The sequence below is a fragment of the Dipodomys spectabilis genome, unplaced genomic scaffold, assembly GCF_019054845.1.
Source record: "Dipodomys spectabilis isolate Male_0828 unplaced genomic scaffold, ASM1905484v1 ptg000490l, whole genome shotgun sequence".
NCBI lineage: Eukaryota > Metazoa > Chordata > Mammalia > Rodentia > Heteromyidae > Dipodomys > Dipodomys spectabilis.
The window spans coordinates 300,632-320,057 of record NW_024871167.1 but is presented as its reverse complement, the minus strand read 5'-3'; the positions used below and the strand labels follow the sequence as shown (position 1 = coordinate 320,057).

At 40.7% G+C, this 19,426-nt stretch overlaps 1 protein-coding gene across 1 annotated transcript in view; it reads left to right on the top strand.

Moving 5' to 3' along the window:
• The first annotated feature begins 4,280 nt into the window (after positions 1 to 4,280).
• LOC122098741 (double-strand-break repair protein rad21-like protein 1) overlaps positions 4,281 to 19,426 on the top strand; it is a 28,661-nt gene continuing 13,515 nt past the window's right edge. The window contains exons 1-8 of the mRNA XM_042669175.1: positions 4,281 to 4,424; positions 5,842 to 5,971; positions 6,389 to 6,407; positions 7,340 to 7,414; positions 9,280 to 9,386; positions 10,450 to 10,620; positions 12,829 to 12,960; positions 14,529 to 14,755. Of these exons, the coding sequence (XP_042525109.1) occupies positions 4,281 to 4,424; positions 5,842 to 5,971; positions 6,389 to 6,407; positions 7,340 to 7,414; positions 9,280 to 9,386; positions 10,450 to 10,620; positions 12,829 to 12,960; positions 14,529 to 14,755 (1,005 nt within the window). The remainder of the gene's footprint in view (positions 4,425 to 5,841; positions 5,972 to 6,388; positions 6,408 to 7,339; positions 7,415 to 9,279; positions 9,387 to 10,449; positions 10,621 to 12,828; positions 12,961 to 14,528; positions 14,756 to 19,426) is intronic.

Here is a 19,426-nt window from a genome sequence, read left to right as displayed (position 1 = left end):
TGTTCCCCAGCGAGAGATTAAAGCATTGACAGAAGAGTTACCTTGAGCAAGTTCAACTCTCAGGGCCTGATAAAGTTGCATGATAGGCTTTCTCCTTTATTATATTCACTGCTCATTATAGTAAACCTATGATTCTTCACTCTACTTGCAGATTTGGTTTCGAAATAGGAGAGTCAAACATAGAAAAACTGTGACAAGAATGACCAGAAGCCGTGAGAAGAGTAGTGACAGTGACAACTGAGGCATTATCTTCCCCATGTGGCTGGAAGAGCCCTAGAGTGCCATCTTCTCCAGGAATCAGAGGCAGATGGGTTCTTCTAGTGCCTTCTACACTTGGCCTACATGCTGACACTACAACCGTTTTATCCTCTCTACTCATAATAGCAATAAAGAGGCATATCCACAATGTGTGTGTGTGTGTGTGTGTGTGTGTGTGTGTGTGTGTGTGTCTTCTTATGTTAGGAGAATATGGGTGTAAATTGTTATGGGAATACCATTCAAATTCATATGCCCTAGAGTCTTTAGACTCTCTGTGGCTGCATAGCAAGCTTTCCCAGCACAGGAGCCTCCAGAATGCTTATGTGCTTTCTATTGGGCTTCTTCCAGCAGAACAAGTTTACTACTCTGTGAAGCAGTGACTGGGATGTTGGTCCCCAGTTGAAAACCCATGCCATTGGCCTATGTAGCGTTGAGCTGTGTACTCACCATTTCTGCATTTGGTGCTGATCTCAAGGCTGATGTTCCCAAAGCCTGTCAGAGGCACACAATGTGCTATGAGCTCCCAGAAGCTGTGTTGATAGAGCTAGAGTCATGGGCTTTTGGGAGACACTTGGTTTTAATCAGTGAAACGAGGCTAGAAACTGCCTTGAGTATCTCTAGGTACCATTGTGATATTTTTCTTCTCTTTTTTCTTTCCTCTTCTTTCTCTTGTTCTTCTTTTCTTTGCATTTTTATCCTGGTCCTGGGGCTTGAACTCAAGGCCTGCATTGTGTTTTACCTCAAGGTTAGTGCTCTACCACCTGAGCCACAGCTTCTCTTCTAGAACGTTTGTTAATTTAGTCAAGGTAAGAGTCTCAAAGGCTTTTGTTCCTGGTGTGGCTTTGAACCACAATTCTCAGATTTCAGCCTCCTGAGTAGCTAGGATTACAGGTGTGCTTTACCAGACACAGGCTTACTTTGATTTTTTGACCTCAGGGCTCAGTTTTGCTGTCCCTTAGCTTATTTTGCTGAAACCTCGCTGTCTACCACTTGAGCCACAGGGGCACTTCTGGATTTACTAGTTAATTAGAGATAGGACTATCATGGACTTTCTTGACCAGTATGGCTTTGAACCATAACCCTCTGATCTCAGCCTCCTGAGTAGCTAGGATTATAGACATAATCCACCAGCACCTACCTGGCTTCACAGGGGCTTTCTTACATTTGGACCTGCAAAACAGGCACTCTGTGTTAAGTGCCTGCCTCAGACTCACCAAAAAATACTTAATTTTGGATTTAGGGTTGTATCTCAGTTGTAAAGTTCTTGCTTGTCATACAGAAGGGTTCGTGTTTGATCCTTAATAAGCTCAAAGGAATTAACTAGATTTCAATCCTTATTCTCTTTTATGATTGTTGTTAGCTGGTATAAACTGCCTTATGTATTGAAAACTTTGGTATTGCAGGCTGGAAAGCAATTACTAACCCCAAAGGGCAAAAGGATGTGAATGCCATATTGAAGAATGCTAATACACAATTTTCATGAAGAACCTAATATAGGTTCTTGGTAACTATCATCTCTTTTCTTACAATGATTGAAGGTAGAGGCACTTTGTTTGCTGTTGGTCCTGGGGCTTGAACATAGGGCCTGGATGCCTGGTGCTTGAGCTTTAATTATCAAGCCTGGCAATCTACCACTAAAGCAACAGCTTTACTTTTGCCGCTTTGGTGATTAACTCTAGTCACCATTCTAACAGCCTTTGTTGCCCTGGCCGGCTTTATTCTGTGAACCTCAGATCTCAGCCTCCTGAGTAGGTAAGAACCACAGGCACCCTGCTTCCAGCATTTTTATTACCGTCATTTTCATTTCACCAGTGAGATAAGCTGAGGCTCAAGGAAATTAAAACTTTCTCCTGGGACCTCTATCTAATTACAGGGAAGTGAGAATACTATGTCACAAGGATGCTAGGAAATGTGGCAAGGATGGTGAGTTTGTAAGGCAGTGCCCTGTCCTTGCCTTGCTTCAATAGACGGATCCTGGTCTGTTTCGAGAGGATAAGTATGTCTCTCCAGCTTTACAGTAGAACCCGGGTGCCCAAGGCCCTGCCTCCTGATGCCTTACTGTCCCTTGGGTTGCCCGACCCCTTCCCCGTGCTCCCATTTCCCCACCCCGCCGTGCCCCCACCCATCGACATCATGTTCGCCACCTCTTCCTGCTGCCCTTCCCAATCCCCAGGGTGCCCCGCCCCTTCCACATGCTGCCCTTCCCCTTCCCCATGGTGCCCTACCCCTTTCCTGTGCTACTCTGCCCCTTTCCGGGTGCTGTCTTTCCCCATGGCGCCTCACCCCCTCCTTCTGCTGCCCTTCCCACCCCGTGCTTTCCCTTTGTCATGGTGCTTCACTCACTCCATGTGCTGCCCTTCCTCCACTCCATGTTTCTCGGTGCAGCTGATGCCTGCCCCTTCCTTCTGCTGCCCTTCCCACCTCCCCATGGTGCTGCTCCCACTGCCATGCGGCCTGACCCTGCACGCGTTGCCCGCCCCGTGCACCAAATGCCGGCCTCTCTCGGTGCTGACCTTCCCCCTCCCCTTGGTCTCCACCCCCTGTATGTTATGGATGCCCGCCCCCTGGTCGTGGTGCCTTTCCCAGTCCCCACAGTGCATCGCCTCCTCACTGTGGTGCCCACCCCCTGTAGGTGCTGCCAGCCCCCTTCCCATGGTACCCCACGGGTCCACACCACACCACTCCCCCCACGTTAGTCTCGTTATAAAATCTCTCCCTGCACAGATTGTCCTTCCTGGCGGGGACTTGGCTGGCTGCAGTGGCGTCTCTTCCTTAGCACTCCTCCTGAGATCCGGTGTGGAATGTAGGCCTCATGGGTGCAAGGGGAAGGGGTCTTGGTCGGGTGGGAGCGCAACCCACCTTCCCACCCGCCACAAGTCTTCAGGCTACCTAGCTAGCTACCACCGGCTGGCGGGGGCGGGGAGGGGCTTGGTGGTGGGGACTTTGCCGCCCGCACCCCCACCGGTGGCAGAGACACCACTGGTGGCCTTCATGCTAGCAGAGGGTGGGGGGTACCGGGTTTGGTGATGCGGACTTTGCTGCCCACCCTCCCATGCACTGGAGGTCTTCAGGGTAGCAGAAGGATGATGGGGGTTGGGGTAGGCTTTGGTGGAAGGGAGTGGCGCCAACCTTCCCTCACACTTTTTCCGGGGTTCAGCCTACGGGATGGGGGAGGTGCGCTTGGTAGGGGAAGGGAGCAGAGCGGCGCCCACCTTCCCACCCACTGGAGGTCTTCAGACTAGGGTAGAAGGGATGTGGAATGGGTCGGGGAGGGGAGCGGTGCCCACCTTCCCATCCATGGCAGGACTTCAGGCTAAGGGAGAGGAGGTGGACTCGATGGGGGTGGGGAGTTCCGCTCTCCTTCCCGCCACCGCGTGTGTGCAGGCTAGTGGAGGGGGCATGTGCATGGAGTGGGGGAAGGGAGCAGCACGCGCCTTTTCCCCACTGCAGGTGTTCAGGCTAGGGGTGGGGGCACATGTACCTAGAGGGGGAGGGGGGCGGTATCCACCTGCCCCCCCTACACTGTGGGTCTTTAAGCTAGCGGCGCTGAAAGGTGCACCTGGTGGGGGAGTGGAGTTGCACCCTCATTCTAAATATGGTTCTCTCCTTTTCACAAGAAAATAGTTTTTGCTGGGCTCTGGAGGCTCACCCCTGTAACCCTAGCTACTCAGGAGGCTGAGAAGCTGAGATGGGAGGATCACAGTTCAAAGCCAGCCCGGGCTGGAAAGTCGGTGACACTCTTACTGCCAACAAACCACCAGAAAACCGGAAGTGGGGCTGAGGCTCAAGTGGTAGAGTGCTGACCTCAAGAGCTCAGAGCCAGAGCCCAGGGCCAGAGTTCAAGGCCCACGACCCAAAAAACTGTATTTTTTTCGTTGAACAATATTTTAAAGTAGGCGATTATACTCTATGATCACTGGTGTTTCCGCTTGTATCAGAATACCACTACAAACTCTAGTTGTGAACTTTTAAGCATTGTTTTCTGTTTTCTCCACTTCCTTAAATATACGACTAAAGGCAACATGTTCTATGCCCATGCACTTTTGAGTAAGCGTGTGCCATTGGCCAAAGTATGGCTGGCAGCTCACTGGGAGAAGAAGCTCACCAAGGATCAAGTATTCAAATGTAATATACAGAAAACCATTGGAAAAATTATTTCACAGAAGGTATGTAACTGATGTAACTTATGAGAAATGTTAGTATATGTTCATTCAGCCTGAGTACTCAAAGAGGCAAGCCGTTACAATTCGTTTGTATCAGGAAGTATATTTCTGAGACAGTTTTACTTTTCAAATGATTGCTTTTATTTCCTTACCATCTTTTGTGTGAACATGAACAAATGATAATTAACTTTAGTGCACAATTGTTTTATATACTTAGCAAGAATAAACTTGACTCTGAGGAACAAAGACTATGCTCTATGTTTTGTATTGCTTTATATACTTCCCTAATAAAATAAGTTGTGCATAGCCAGTACCTGATAATGATTTCTTATGAAAAATGGTTGTGTAGAATAGAAAAGCATCTATTAGGAGCAAAATGACGTGAAGCTATTGTATAAAAAGTAAAATACTTTTTTCGTTAAAATCATTTTTTTTCAAATTCTGTATTGTGTTTAAGCGATGGCATAATTTCCCATATTTCACTGTATTGTGGGATAGTGATGCTTAGTTAAAGTCACAAACACATTCTAGCTTTAATGGGTCAAATTTTCTGTCATGGTCTATAACTTTGATGATTTCTATGAGCTTTGACAATACAGTTATTTCTTCTACATTGGGTGATATGTACATTTCTTTTGTTTTGCCTTGTGTTAGCTGTTCCTTCTTTTACTCTTGTTCTTTTTACTTTTTCATCATTAAAAATTTAAAAGTATCTAATAGAATTCCCTTTAAGCATACTAACATCTTCCAAGTTAACTATATGACATACATTTTCAATTAGAGTTGAGAGGCTATTTGTTGGTCACAGTGCTAGACTTTATATTGGTTAGTTTTGTGTGTGTGTGTGTGTGTGTGTGTGTGTGTGTGTGTGTGTGTGTGTCTTTGTGTGTGTGTGTATGTTTAATCTGCACAGTAAGCCTTAAGCTAAACTCAGTTAAGTTTGGTGATTAACAAGATGAATATATGTGTTGTTCAAATTGATATTTAGCTCATACATCATTTCTCAGATGTATGAGCCTAGGTTTCTCCCTGTGAATAGACATTATTACAATTAAATTAATATATGGAAAGCTGTTGTGGCCTTATTGGCACAATGTAAATATATAATACTTGTAGACATTTTTGTTGAACTGAATTTGAATAAGGCGTAGTGACTCACCTTTTGCAATTTACCCAGGTTTCTTATTGCAGAGTTGATGTTCTTTCCTTAATGTTAATAATAGCATACTTCCCTTAGATGCAATGTCTTACTAAGTTTGTTGACTAATATAAAGAATGTTCACTTTTTTATTTTTACAACTTTAGGTAAAAGCTAAGCTAAGTGGTTTTAGATTTTTTTCAAAAACCTGCAAGGTGCTTTTTAGAGTAGGATTTATGAACCTAATTTTTATTCTTCTAATATGTTGTATATTATCAAAAGGTGAAGTTTGCACTTCGAACTTCGGGACATCTTCTTTTGGGAGTTGTTCGAATCTATAAGAGGATGGTGAAGTATCTTTTGGAAGATTGCAGTGAAGCAATTGTTAAAATGAATAAGACATTTTCCCCAGGTAAACATGCTGTTTCAATTTGTCTCATTCTTCCTGGTTTCTTTAGCATTTTGCAGGTCTGTGCTCTTATAACTGACAGCATGGTGTAGTTTCAGATGAGTTAAGTGGATGTGAGCTTCATTTTGATGGAGTTTCAGTATCGATGGTTAAGGACAAATTACATTCTCTCCCTTGTTCCTTTCCCATATGTGTGTGAAAGGTGATGCTGTCCAAAACTTGTTTTATCTGTGTGCATGTTGCAAGTATACTTAAGCATACTGTATGCTTGTAAGGATCAAATACTCTGCTTTTACTGATGCCTTTAACTTCTCATTTGTTCTTGCTTTTACAGGACCTGTTAGAAATAGTGTGATTGCCAGTCTGTTTAGAATTGTCCTTTTTCTAAATTGTCTGCTATTTTTGAAATGTTCTTATCAGAATTCCTAAGCCTTCCAAAGTACTATGTTCATGTGTTTCAACTATAGTGCTTTCAGATTTTAATATACATAGATATCATCTATTCCACTTTGTGGATATTTATCATTTTTCTTCCATTTATTGTGGTGATTTAGACATCAGTCTTTTCCTATCACCAGACTTCAAGTATCTTTGTTATACTCATTTGCTGAACCTCTGTTTTGTTGGCACCACTGCGGTTTGAACCCTTAGGCTTTGCTAGGCCGGTACTTGAGAACTCATCCATGCTATCAGCCCTTTGTCCAGCACTGCTCATGCTGGGATAGGATCTCATTCCCTGCCTCGGCATAGACGTGGACTACAATCTGTATGTTTTAGGATCCTCATTATAGCTGAAATGACATGTGTGCACTACCAAGACAAGTTTCCTTCCTTTGACAAATTCAGTTTACATATAACTGCTGGGAAATCCTTTCTGAGGGGAAGATACCATTTTAGCTCACTCAGCATCGCAGATGTAAAAATATCCAGGCACCAAAATAGTCCCTGAAATAACAGCATAAGAGGCCGATGTAACTTTGGAACAAAGTGCTTATATGACAAACTTGGCAGTCTGAGGGACCCAAATGGCCAGTAGACTTAGAATGGAACAAGGAGGAGAGGGTCTCCAATAGCTCGTGATAGGTTTGTGGGACTAAAGAGGCCCAGGTTGGAAATTTTGATTTAATTTACATGGGAGAAATTGCTAAACCCAGAGTTTGCCAGCTGTTTGCCCTGGAAAACTGATATGCTCATTGCTGTGTCATGGACTGCAGAAGGGCAGGAGTGGATACAGGGAAACCAGATAAAGAGAGAAAGCAATTGTCTAGTGGGAGACAACAAGGATTTAATGGGATTGTCTTATTTTATACAATATATTTGCCTATTGATTGTTTTCTGTTATGCTTTTCAGGACTGATTGACCTCTCAAAGGGGGGAATTAGAAGCATCTTACACTGCTATCACATTTGAAGAAGAATTTTATGATTTTGACACTGATAACATAAAGTAAATGATGCTCCTTCAGTTAGATTTTCATGACATGTTGCTGTTTTCATGTTCAGGTTGCATGTAGGCAAGTAGAATACAAGAACACATGTAGTTGTCAGAGATTAAAAATTACCATAAAATTACAATACGTGACCACAAAATTACACCATTGTATTTACTTCATGTAGCTTGCAACACTGATGATAGATTGATTCACTGATTTTAAGAGTTCCTTGTGTGCCTTTCCTATGCCAGGCACTTTCAAGCATTGAAGAGATAGCCATGAATAAAACTCAGCTCCTGGCCTTGTAGACTTTATATTTTAATTGCAGAAGACTAGGAAAACCAACCGAGTGCATGTACATTCCACCAGGGGGATGACCAGATACTTGATGTGATGTGAGGGGAAGTAAGATACTAGGATGGCCAAGGAAGGATTTTCTGCTAATGTAATTATAGAAGCCTGAAGGAGCTAAAAGGACTCATTAGTTATGTGGAGCATAGGTGTTCCAGGTAGAACCAAGTAGTGAGGTCCTCAGGCAAGAATGCAAGTAAGATTGTAGTTTAGAGAATAAGCAGCTGAGTGGTAGAAAAATGAGATCATAGAGGTAGCAGGAGGTCCAGGTAATGTGTGGTCCATTACAGGAATGGTGGCACATTTTTTTTTTACTAAGTAAGTAAGCACAGGCAGGTTTTGAATAGAAAACAGAGGTGTGGCCAGATCTGACTTGAGTTCACCATGATAAAGAAGCAGAGAAACCGTGAGAACATTATTGTAAAAAGATATTATCAACTAGGAGAAGATAGACTTTCTGAGCAATTCTCAGCATTCATCTTAGGAAGGTTGTAGCAGTCATACCATGGATGTGGGTGAAAGGCAGAGCCATCAGTATTTGATCATGAATATGGCTATGAGGGAAAGAAGCAAAGGATCACTCTTATTAGGGGGCATGATGATTGAGTTACCTCCTCAGAAAATTAGGACACCCAGGGAATGACAAATTTTAAAAGGAGAGACAAGGAAGAGTGATTTTGGACCATTAATGGTTTTGTCCTGAACATCTGTGTTCCCTCCAATTCAGATGTGGAAACCGAGTCTGTAAGACAATAGTATTTTTTTAATTTGAGGATTTTGAGAATGATTAATTGGTAATGGTTCTCTTGAATGGGATCAGTGCCCTCAGAAGAGAGACTTGAGGTCATTTTTGTACCTTTTCTGTGTCCTAAGAATATAATAAGAAGGCCCCCTCTATGAGGAACAGGTTCTTACAAGACAGTGAATCTGCTGGCCCACTAATCTTGGGCTTCCTAAACTCCAGTCTCTATGCATAACAATTGTTCTATTGCTTATAAATTGCCCAGTAAAGTGTACTTGGTTTACAGCATCCCTAAAGCCTTGGCATACAAAACCAAATGCAGTGTTTGGTGAACCTGTGTTTACCGGGTCATAGATGGCAGTGTTGTCTCTGTGTCCTCACAAGGTGAAAGTCATCCTAAGGGTACTAATGCCATTCATGACTGCAGAGCCCTTATGACCTTGTCATGTGAAAAAGGCTGAATACTATCTCCTTGTTGATGATGTTTAGCATACAGATTTGGAGGATGCATGCCTTCAGTCCATAGCCAGTGTGCGCATCTCCCCAGAATGCTGTTGGTGAACACAAGTGTGAGAACGACTGAAAACCAGCACTGGCTTTGGCAGTGTGGAAACTATTTGTGCATATCATATACTAAAATCATGTGTTCACAAAAGATACTGTTGAGAAAGCAAAACTCTCCTGTATTTTTAAGCAATGAACCTGGTTTTGTTTTACATGTTTTCAATATGTGGCAAAATAACTGTTCTTTTCCTATTGCTTGCTCAAACATTCATTTCTTTATAGTACTATCGATGCATCTGAACACTTTACTCCAAACCAAAGTAGACCGGAGGAAATTACACTTAAAGAAGATTATGGTAAGGTTCTACCTTTGGAAGCACAGAATTTTGGTGATCATATATAAGAAATCAAAATTACCAGACATAAGTCATTGTAGTTGTATTTTACGTGGTAAAACAATACAATAGTAATACTTAACAAATCTAGAAGCAGGTGCCTCACGTCTAATCCTAGCCACTGAAAGGCTGAAGGTTCAAAGGCAGCCTAGGGAGGAAAGGCTTGAAGACTTTTAGCTCAAACTAACCAGAAGTTGAAATGTGGCTCAAGTGCTAGAGTGCCCTACTTGAGTGAATATGCCTAGCAAGTATGTAAGACCCTGAGTCCAAGTCTCAATACAGCCCAAACTATCAAATGCATGGACATTTTTCTGTATAAATATTATCACATATAAAACTTTGTTTTTGGATGTAAGTCCCAGGTATTAGCATCTGCTTCATTTCCCAGTGCACTTACCTTTCTTGAATGCCTACTCTATGCCAGGTGCTATCAAGGACATGTGCATTACCAGTTGAAAGAGGTAGTTTGTGTCTTCCAGAAGCTTCAGGCTAGGTAGACACAAACAGATGCTATGTGAACATATATACCAGGGTTCGCATGTATCTGCATAAACTGAAGCTACAGCTGATATTTGTTGCCCAGGAATATCAGTATAACGTTTTTAGTAGGAGAAAAAAAATGAGTTGAAATCCTGGGTATGCCATTTATTAAGGTGGTAACTGTATGAAATAAAAAACCCTTTCAGTGATGTGTTCCTTTATTTTTGTGATGAGGGATAGAATAGTACCTTCTGTTGCACAATCCCATATGCAAAGAAGTTATTATTGAATGAATGTTGTAAGCCCATTCTTTAAAATGTCACTTGAATTTTGTTTGTTTCTCTCTAAACATTTTATTTTGCTCTTATTATCATTTTTCTTTTAAAGTAATGTTTCATGTTCCATAGATTTATTGTTATATGTAATTATATGTATACATTATCAAAAACCTATAAATTTTCTTGTGAGTTTATTAACAGTTGTCAGCTATAATAGTTAAAGGTGTTCCAACTCTTAAAGTATAAAGGTTTCTACAACACACTTAGCCTTAATGATATCTATGTATATATTTATTTAGGGGAAGGATCTCAGATTCGCAGAGGACAGAGCTTTGTGGAAGGGAATACATTGCTGAGCTGCAGTGTCCCTTTATCAGAACATAGTACTGGAAACCTCACTGGAGAAAAGTCTTTGATGTGTAACAATAGGGATGGATTTGGAGATGAAGGAGCTTCTGAAACAATGACAGGTAGGCTGTTTGGTTGTACAGAAATACAGTAATTCAGTGTGAACACGATGATGAATTAGTGGGCTGAGTATATCAAAATAGAATTTGGAGGTCACTCTCTGTGTCTTGTACACCTTAATAAAGTACACAATTTTCTGTACATCCACTAAAGCTTCACACAACTCTCCAAAGAAGACAGTGATATGTTTGGACCTAAAGAAAGTCATCCACTGAAACAAATTTTTCATAGAATTTGGGAACTACTGCCTAAAAGTTTTTTTTGTTTTTCATTTTATGTGTTTTGTTTTCTGTTTTTTACAAATTCATTATTGTTGGAGAGGAGTGAGTTTAGTATATCCTATAAACATAATCTTCTTTGACACAAATTGTGGAATACCTGTACAAGATTACCTCTCTAGCACTCTATATTTGCTTTTGTATTATATTACTATTGTATTATATAACTATAAAAATGGGTCAAACATAGCCAGAGGCTGGTGGCTCATTCCTGTACTCGTAGCTATACAGGAGGCTGAGATCTGAGGATTGCAATTCAAAGCAAGCCGGGCAGGAAAGTCTGTGAGACTCTTACCTCCAATAAACCACTCAGAAAACTGGAAGTGGTGCTATGGCTCAAGTGGTAGAGCGCTAGCCTTCATCTAAGAGCTGAGGGCCAGCGCCCAAGCCCAGAGTTTAAGCCCCAGAACCAACAAGAAAAGAAAGAAAGAAAGGAAGGAAGGAAGGAAGGAAGGAAGGAAGGAAGGAAAGAAAGAAAGAAGGAAAGAAAGAAAGAAGGAAAGAAAGAAAAGGAAAGGGTCAAACAAAATCTGAGAAATTTGTCTGTATTTGAAAGATAGTGGGTAAACTTTTTCCATCTAATATACTGTTAAAATTTTCCACTTTATATTAAAACCTAGTTATCCCTTCACAGTGCCCTTTATAAAGTAATGTTAATGTTCTGTGTACCAATGGAAGGTTCAAGTTTGTTTGACAAAAATTTCTGTTTTTCAAGACTTTCTGTGGAAGGAAAATGTGAATTGCCTGCTAGAAGACATGCCTTTGGAGGGAAAACTCCCACTGACCCTTGACTCTCACCACAGTACATTGAGTATGTTGAAGTCTCTGTGTGTAAAGTTGAAAAATCCCAGTATTCTAGTTAAACCTGAGAACATCCAAATCTAAATAGCAGAGTAGGATAGTGAGAGATAAAAATAGAAGATAAGGCTTCATACTCAATCAGTCTAACTCTAGACGATGTAGAAAAGGATGTTGGGTGCTGAGAATGTTCCACTCACACTGAAGAATATGTAACCAGGATGGAGTTTGAGAGCATGTTCAAATACTCTGCCCAGAATATGGGCTTTCAAATCCTGAACACATATGGTACATATTTAAAAATTATAAGATATGGTTTGAAAGTATACATTTTGAGAGAAATTGCAAATGGGATATTTCTTGGAGCCTGAAATTCTCACAAGTACCTCAGATGAGTTGAGGTCCTCTGGGTTTATTTAAAAGTATAAGTTGACCCATTGTGATTCTTCACAACGTTGATGGCTTGTTTGCATTCTAAGACAAGAATAGAAATGGACAACATGCTAGGATGGGTGGCTCATGTCTGTAATGTTAGCTACAGAGGTGGCTGAGATCGGGCAGTCATGGTTCTTAGCTAGCCCAGGCAGGAAAATCCATGAGACGCTCACTTCCAATTAATCACAGAAAAAACTGGAAATGTTGCTGTGGCTCAAGTAGTAAGACACAAGCCTGGAGCGGAAAATCTCAGGGACAGCGACCAAGCTCTGAGGTCAAGCCTCAGGACTGGACAACAATGACAACCACAGTAACAGGAAACATAAAAAGACTTAGCACATATTTCATCATGGATCTTTATGGCCAATTTCTGAGCGATTCAACAGAATATAAATTCTCCAGGAGACATATCAAGTTCATATCCGTAATGTACTGGAGTTGCTACCACTGTGTTCACTGCTCTTAGATGTTGCAGGTGCAAAGAGGACAATAAGAGTTGACTCAATCAAATACTGCAGTTCCCAGACTATAATTGAGCCTTGTTTTCTCTCTTAAACTCGGGACACTTAAACACTGAGATACGACCACAACAGTATAAACTTTCAGTTCATTTTCATGTTAATTTACTGCAGACATAATTGTCTACCTTGCAGCATAATTTCTGTGTTTTTCTACTCTTTTTATGATGGCATTCATTAGCAAAACCAGATTATTCAGATGGAGCGTGTTTCAATTCAGATGACATATGCTTCCCAGAGATTGAAAAGAAGGATGCAACAACCTTAACAACTAAGCAGGAACGATTCATTCTTCATCCAATTGGTATTTCAGGTCAGTGGCATTTCCATGTTTTGATTTTGTCTTTGATATCTTTATTTACCTACTGAGATACATAAATACTTTAGTAAGTGTTAAAGAAGGCAGAATAGCAGTAACATTTGTCAGGTAAAGGGTATGAAATGACTTTCAGGTGACTCATGATATTCAGTCCTGCTCAAATTACAGATTGACTTTGGGGAACTGGAAAATTAAATCTGACTTTAGTTGAAGGAAGTTACTGAGGCATTGCTGTGTGTTAGACACAGGAATGAAGAAAGGCTTCCATCTTTGAGAAGAGCATGGAGGTACATCCAGAGAATTTCAGCCTTTGGGCAGCTCAGTTAGCAGGATTTAGAGTTCAATGTCAGCATGTTGTACATAGTCTGAGGCCAGTCTCCAAAAGTGGATAGTGGGGCCACAAAGGAAAAGCTCCAATCTGATTGAGATAAGCAGATACTGAAGCGAATATAACCCAAGGCAGGATGAGAGAGGTCAGTAGAGCGAATCCCAAACATTTCACCTGGAATTTTAATGTGTTTCCAGGAGTAAACAGGAAATATGGACTTAATGTGATTTAGATACTTTAGCAACATTCTAGTTTTATTAGTTAATTGATAAGAATCATGCATCTTTAAGCTCAGGTGTAAAAGTCTGAAAGCAGTCCAATAGCTCTCCTGAATAAAACTCTTGAGGCTTTATTCCACAGGGCTGGCAAAAAGTCAATGTACTTGGCTTTCCTGTCTGTCCTGAGCCATGTTAGAATTAATGTGTAAGAAACGAGAGAAGAGGTGCAAAAGAACTCTACCTGTCATCAGCTACATCAGTTTGCAGTTGTACCAACTGTCCTAACTACATAGTTAGCCCATTGACTCATGTTTCCAGGTTCTCACCAAAGCACCTCTAGCAAGCAGGCTCCCTTTCCCACTCCCTTTCTCACTGGCTCTGTATGATTAACAGGTCTGCATCTGAAATAGCTAATTCTCTGCATTTTCAGCTTGACTAATGAAATGTTGACTTTTTGTAATCCTAGGTAGTAGTCTGAGATCTGAGGATTCTGTTCAAACCCAGCATAGGTAGGAAAAGCCTTGAGACTCTTATCTCCAATTAATCACCAGAAAACTGGAGGTAGCACAACATGGTAGAACACCAGCCTTGAGCAAAGAGAGCTCAGGTTCAGCATCCTGGACCTGAGTTCAAACCCCATTACTGACCAAAAAAAAAAAATCTCTTAGGCACTATAGAGCTACCTCTGAATGGGCTCATTTCCCTCTAAGTGTAGCCTCTGCTCTACATGTGCCCAGGGTTCCACTTAGTAAGTCAACAAATCCCTCTGAAGCATTTTCAAACAACATCTTAGAATGTAACAGCTCTTGGGTGGTCAGCACTCTATCTTACAAAAAATCATGCAAAGGAGATATTCCTGAAAGACTAGAAGGATTTACTTTCCAATGCAACTCTACAGTTATATATGTTGTGTATACGTTTGTGTGTGTTACAGAAACTTATATATGTGGTGTCTAGAGTATCATTTTGCAAGGTTATGCAACCAATCACACAGAAGTTTATTTTTTTATATTTAGGCACTTCTGAGAAAAGGAAAAGAAAAAAGAGGAGATTGCTCATAGATCCAGTCAAGGAGCTCAGTAACCAGAGTATGTTTGAACAGCTTATTTCCATTGAAGACACTCTCAAGCCTATAGAATTTGCACCACCCACACGAAAATTAATGTTGTTGAAGGAGAGGGACCAAGCCAGTACACTTTTATCGACACCAAGCCAGTATTTGGTTTCTGATAAGTTGAAGAAGGTAACAGAACAGACTTATGGCAGCTCATTTCTGTGATTGCGATATGTGCTTATGAAGTTTTCCATCTTTGCAACAGAATTAGATCTTACCACACGTTTCATTTTAAGTTAAATTTTGAGTATGGGTATAGGAGTTATCTTTTTATTTGTTTAACTTAGAGCATCTATGCTTGTGTTTAAAGTACAGAGAGAACACATAAAAATGTCTGTTTTTACAGTTGTTTCCAAATTGCCTTTTGCCTTCCGGTTTGAAATCTCCAAGATTAGTGAACAGGAAGTTAGAGGAAGAAGAAAATTGCTACAAAGATGGTGAGACTCACTTAATATAATTATTTCCAAGTCTTTCCATTTCCTAACAAATGGGGTGATGTCATTCTTTCTGATGGAGGCACAGAATTCCATTGTGTATATATACCACATTTTGTTGATCCATTCATCTACTGAGGAGTATCTGGGTTGGTTCCATATCTTAGCTATGGTAAATAATACTGCAATAAACATAGTTGTGCTGGTAGCTTTAGTATGGACTTGTTTGTGATCATTTGGGTAAATGCCCAAAAGTGGGATTGCTGGGTCATAGGGGAGCTCTATGTGGAGTCTTTTGAGGAACCTCTGTACTACTTTCCAAAGTGGTTGAACAAGTTTAAACTCCCACCAGCAATGCAGTAAGAAACATAGGTCCCATGGTTTCCCTTATTTGCAGTAACTAGTATATGTCTGAGACAAACAGAAAAGGTCTGGTAAGTCGATGTGAGGTGAAATAACTCCAAGATAAATATTCAAATATTTTTTTCTTTCATGCGATTATTTCTCACATAATTATAAGATGATTTCTTAGTTGCTTTGTATGTCCCTCCCCCAGGATATAAGTCTTTCTTTCACTGTATTTAATGTTGGTATAATTTGTGCAGGGGAAAGTAAAAAACAAATTGTTTAAGTAGGGATACAAGTACACCCATTGCAACAATGAGATGTACCAGTCCTTCTGTCGAAAAACGAACTTTACAACTTTGTGGGGGGGGGGGGGTGCAGAGGTTGGGTGGGAGATGGGAAGGGGAAACAAAGGAGGAGGAAAAAATGCTTGATAAGAAATGTACTCATTATCTTGCCCATGTAATTGTAACCCCTCTGTACAGTATTTTCACAATAAAAAAAGAAAGATGGTGAGACTTCTATGGGGAGGAGAGACTCCTGGAAACAAAAATCTCATTCCACACGTCCCAATGGGATGGATTCAGTTCCTTTTTTCAATAATAAATGATAGCTTGAGAATAGAAATTTTGAACTTCGTATAGTTACTCCAGTCTGTCATTTTTCTTCTTATTGTCTTCACATTTGAACAGGTTGGAATAGCGAGGCATGCTTGTGGTGGCACATGCCTATAATCCTAGCTATTTGGAAGTGATTGAATGAGTACCAGAAGTTTAGGATTAGCCCAACAAACAAGCTTTATGCCTGTAATCCCTGTTATACGGGAGGCATGGCTGAAGTGAGACTAGGCACGAAGCCAAAGACCCTATCTGACAATTAGCTAAAGGAAAAAAGGCTGGAGGTGAGACAGCAGGGATAAAATCTTTACTTTGCAAGTGCAAGGTAATGAGTTCAGAGCCCAGTACCTCACCTTCCACAAGATGAATGTGCTTATTATGTATCCTGTTCTGATTCTTATTCATCCTTATCCCCCCATCTTCCTCAAAGGCAATACACACAAACATACAATAACAAAATACTTACATCTAACACCATGTGTCCTTTAAACAATGAAATGAAAATCGGTTAGTCTTTTCTAGAGTTCTTTTTAATTACTTATACTTTTTCTTGTAAAAATACTGTACAGAGTGGTTAAAGTTATATGAGTATGGTAATGAGTACATTTCCTATCAAGCATTGTTACCTCCTCCTTTGTTTTTCCCCTACCATCCCTTCCCTCCACACCTTCCCTACTCTTCCCTCTGTCCCCCCTCCAACTTTCTAAACTTTGTTTTCAACATAGTGTCCTGTACATCTAGTTGTCACAATGGTCAACCTGAATCCCCATTTAAGCATTCTGCTGTATCCCTTTCCCTCCCCAAATTACAAAATGTATATACAAGATGCAGAATACTGGAATAAAATACAGTGAAAACAGGGGTTATACCGTGCGGGAAGAACATACAAAAGAATCACATAGTGCATTATAAGTACATTAAAAACAATAGCAAGAAAGCAAAAACCACTTGTGTCCTTATCTTGAGGTACATTTTGCTTAACATCATCCCTTATATGGTTATAGGCACACAGACTTTGACCTTGATGCTCTGATTTTCCTATACAAGTCCTAGACATTGCAGACAAGGGAAACCATGAGACCTATGTTTCTTTGGGTTTGGATTACTTGACTTAATATAATTTTTTCCAAGTCTCCATTTCCTAACAAATGGGCCCATGTCATTCTTTCTGATTGAGGCATAGAATTCCATTTTTTTTGGCTGGGGAGGGGGGGGTTCCAGTCGTGGGGCCGGAACTCTGGGCCTGGGCGCTGTCCCTCAGCTCTTCAGCTCAAGGCTAGCGCTCTACCACTTGAGCTACAGCGCCACTTCCAGCTTTTTTCTTTTTGCTTATATGGTGCTGAGGAATCTAATCCAGGGCCTCATGCATGCAAGGCAAGCGCTCTACCACTGAGCCACCTTCCCAGCCCAATTTCTTTCTTTTTTATTGTGAAAATACCGTACAGAGGGGTTACAATTACATGAGTAAGATAATGAGTACATTTGTTGTCAAGCATTGTTGCCTCCTCCTTTGTTTCCTATTCCCATCCTTCCCATCTCCCACCCACTTCCTCCCATCCCCATCCCCCATCTAACACCTCCCTCCCCCTCCCCCCCCACAATGTCGCAATGTTGTAAAGTTCATTTTTCGACATAGCGACTTGCACATCTCATACAATTTCTCTTTTTTATAATACGTTTTTAATTGTAAAAATGCTGTACAGAGGGTTACAGTTCCATGAGCAAGGTAATGAGTACAATTCTTGTCAAACATTGTTGCCTCCTCCCTTGTTTATCCCCTACCATCCCTTCTCTCCCATCTCCACAACTACACTCCCACCATTGCCTAAATTGTAAAGTTCATTTTTCAACATAGTGTCTTGTATATCTCATTGTTATAATGGGTCAACCTGTATCCCTATTTAAGCATTTTGTTTTTTTCCTTCCCTTCCCCACATTAGAGTAGAGAATATACAAGATGCAGGGTACCACCATCAAATACACTGAAAACATTGGTTATACAGGGGAGGAGGAACATACACAGAAAGAAAAAAAATCTCATGGTACAATATAAATACGTGAAAAACAATAGCAAGAAAGAAAAAAACTACTGTGTCCATATCTTGGGGTTCATTTCGCTTACCATTATCTTTTTAAAAATTATTTTATTTTCTTTTATTTTTTTAATTGTGAAAATACTGTACAGAGGGGTTACAATTACATGAGCAAGGTGATGAGTACATTTCTTATCAAGCATTGTTGCCTCCTCCTATGTTTCCCCTTCCCATCCCTTCCCATTCCCCCTCCGCCAGTGCCAAAGTTATAAAGTTCATTTTTTTGACATAACTACTTTGTACATCTCATTGTTGCAATGGGTCCACCTGTATCCCTATTTAAACAATTTGTTTTTTCCCTTCCCCTCCACAAATTATACCAACATCAAATACAGTGAAACCAGGGATTATACCATGGGGGAGGGACATACAAAGCAACAAAGAAATCATCTTACAAATGTGTTAGAAACAATAGCAAGAAAGAAAAAAAATTTGAGCCCTTATTTTGGGGCTCATTTCACCTAACATCAACTTATCTGACCTTTTCTGTTTGTCTCAGACATATACTAATTATTGCAAATAAGGGAAACCATGGGACCTCTGTTTCTTTGGGCCTGGCTTTCTTCACTTAATACAATTTTTTTCCAAGTCTTTCCATTTCCTAACAAATGGGGTGATGTCATTCTTTCTGATGGAGGCACAGAATTCCATTGTGTATATATACCACATTTTCTTGATCCATCCATCTACTGAGGGGCATCTGGGTTGGTTCCATATCTTAGCTATGGTAAATAATGCTGCAATAAACATAGTTGTGCTGTTTGCTTTAGTATGGTCTTTTTTGTGATCATTCGGGTAAATGCCCAAAAGTGGGATTGCTGGGTCACAGGGGAGCTCTATGTGAAGTCGTTTGAGGAACTTCCATTCTACTTTCAAAAGTGGTTGAACAAGTTTACACTCCCACCAACAATGCAGTAGTGTTCCCTTCTGTTCACATCCCCTCCAGCATCTGTTGTTATTAGTGTTCTTGATTATAGCCATTCTAACAGAGGTGAGGTGGTATCTCAATGTTGTTTTGATTTGCATTTCTTTTATGGCTAGAGAGGTAGAGCATTAATTCTTTGATTCATTTGGAATCGATTCTGGTGCAACGTGATATTTAAGTATCCAGCTTTAATTTTCCTTTCTTCACTTTTTTTTTTGTTAGCTTTAATTTTCTACAGGCATTTAACCAATTTTGTAATACCATTTATTGACGAAGCTGTCTTTCTTCCATTCTATTTCTTTAGCTCCCTTGTCAAAGATTAGTTGACTATAGATCTGTGAGTTCATTTCTGGGTCTTCAGTTCTATTCCTTTGGTTCTCAGTTCT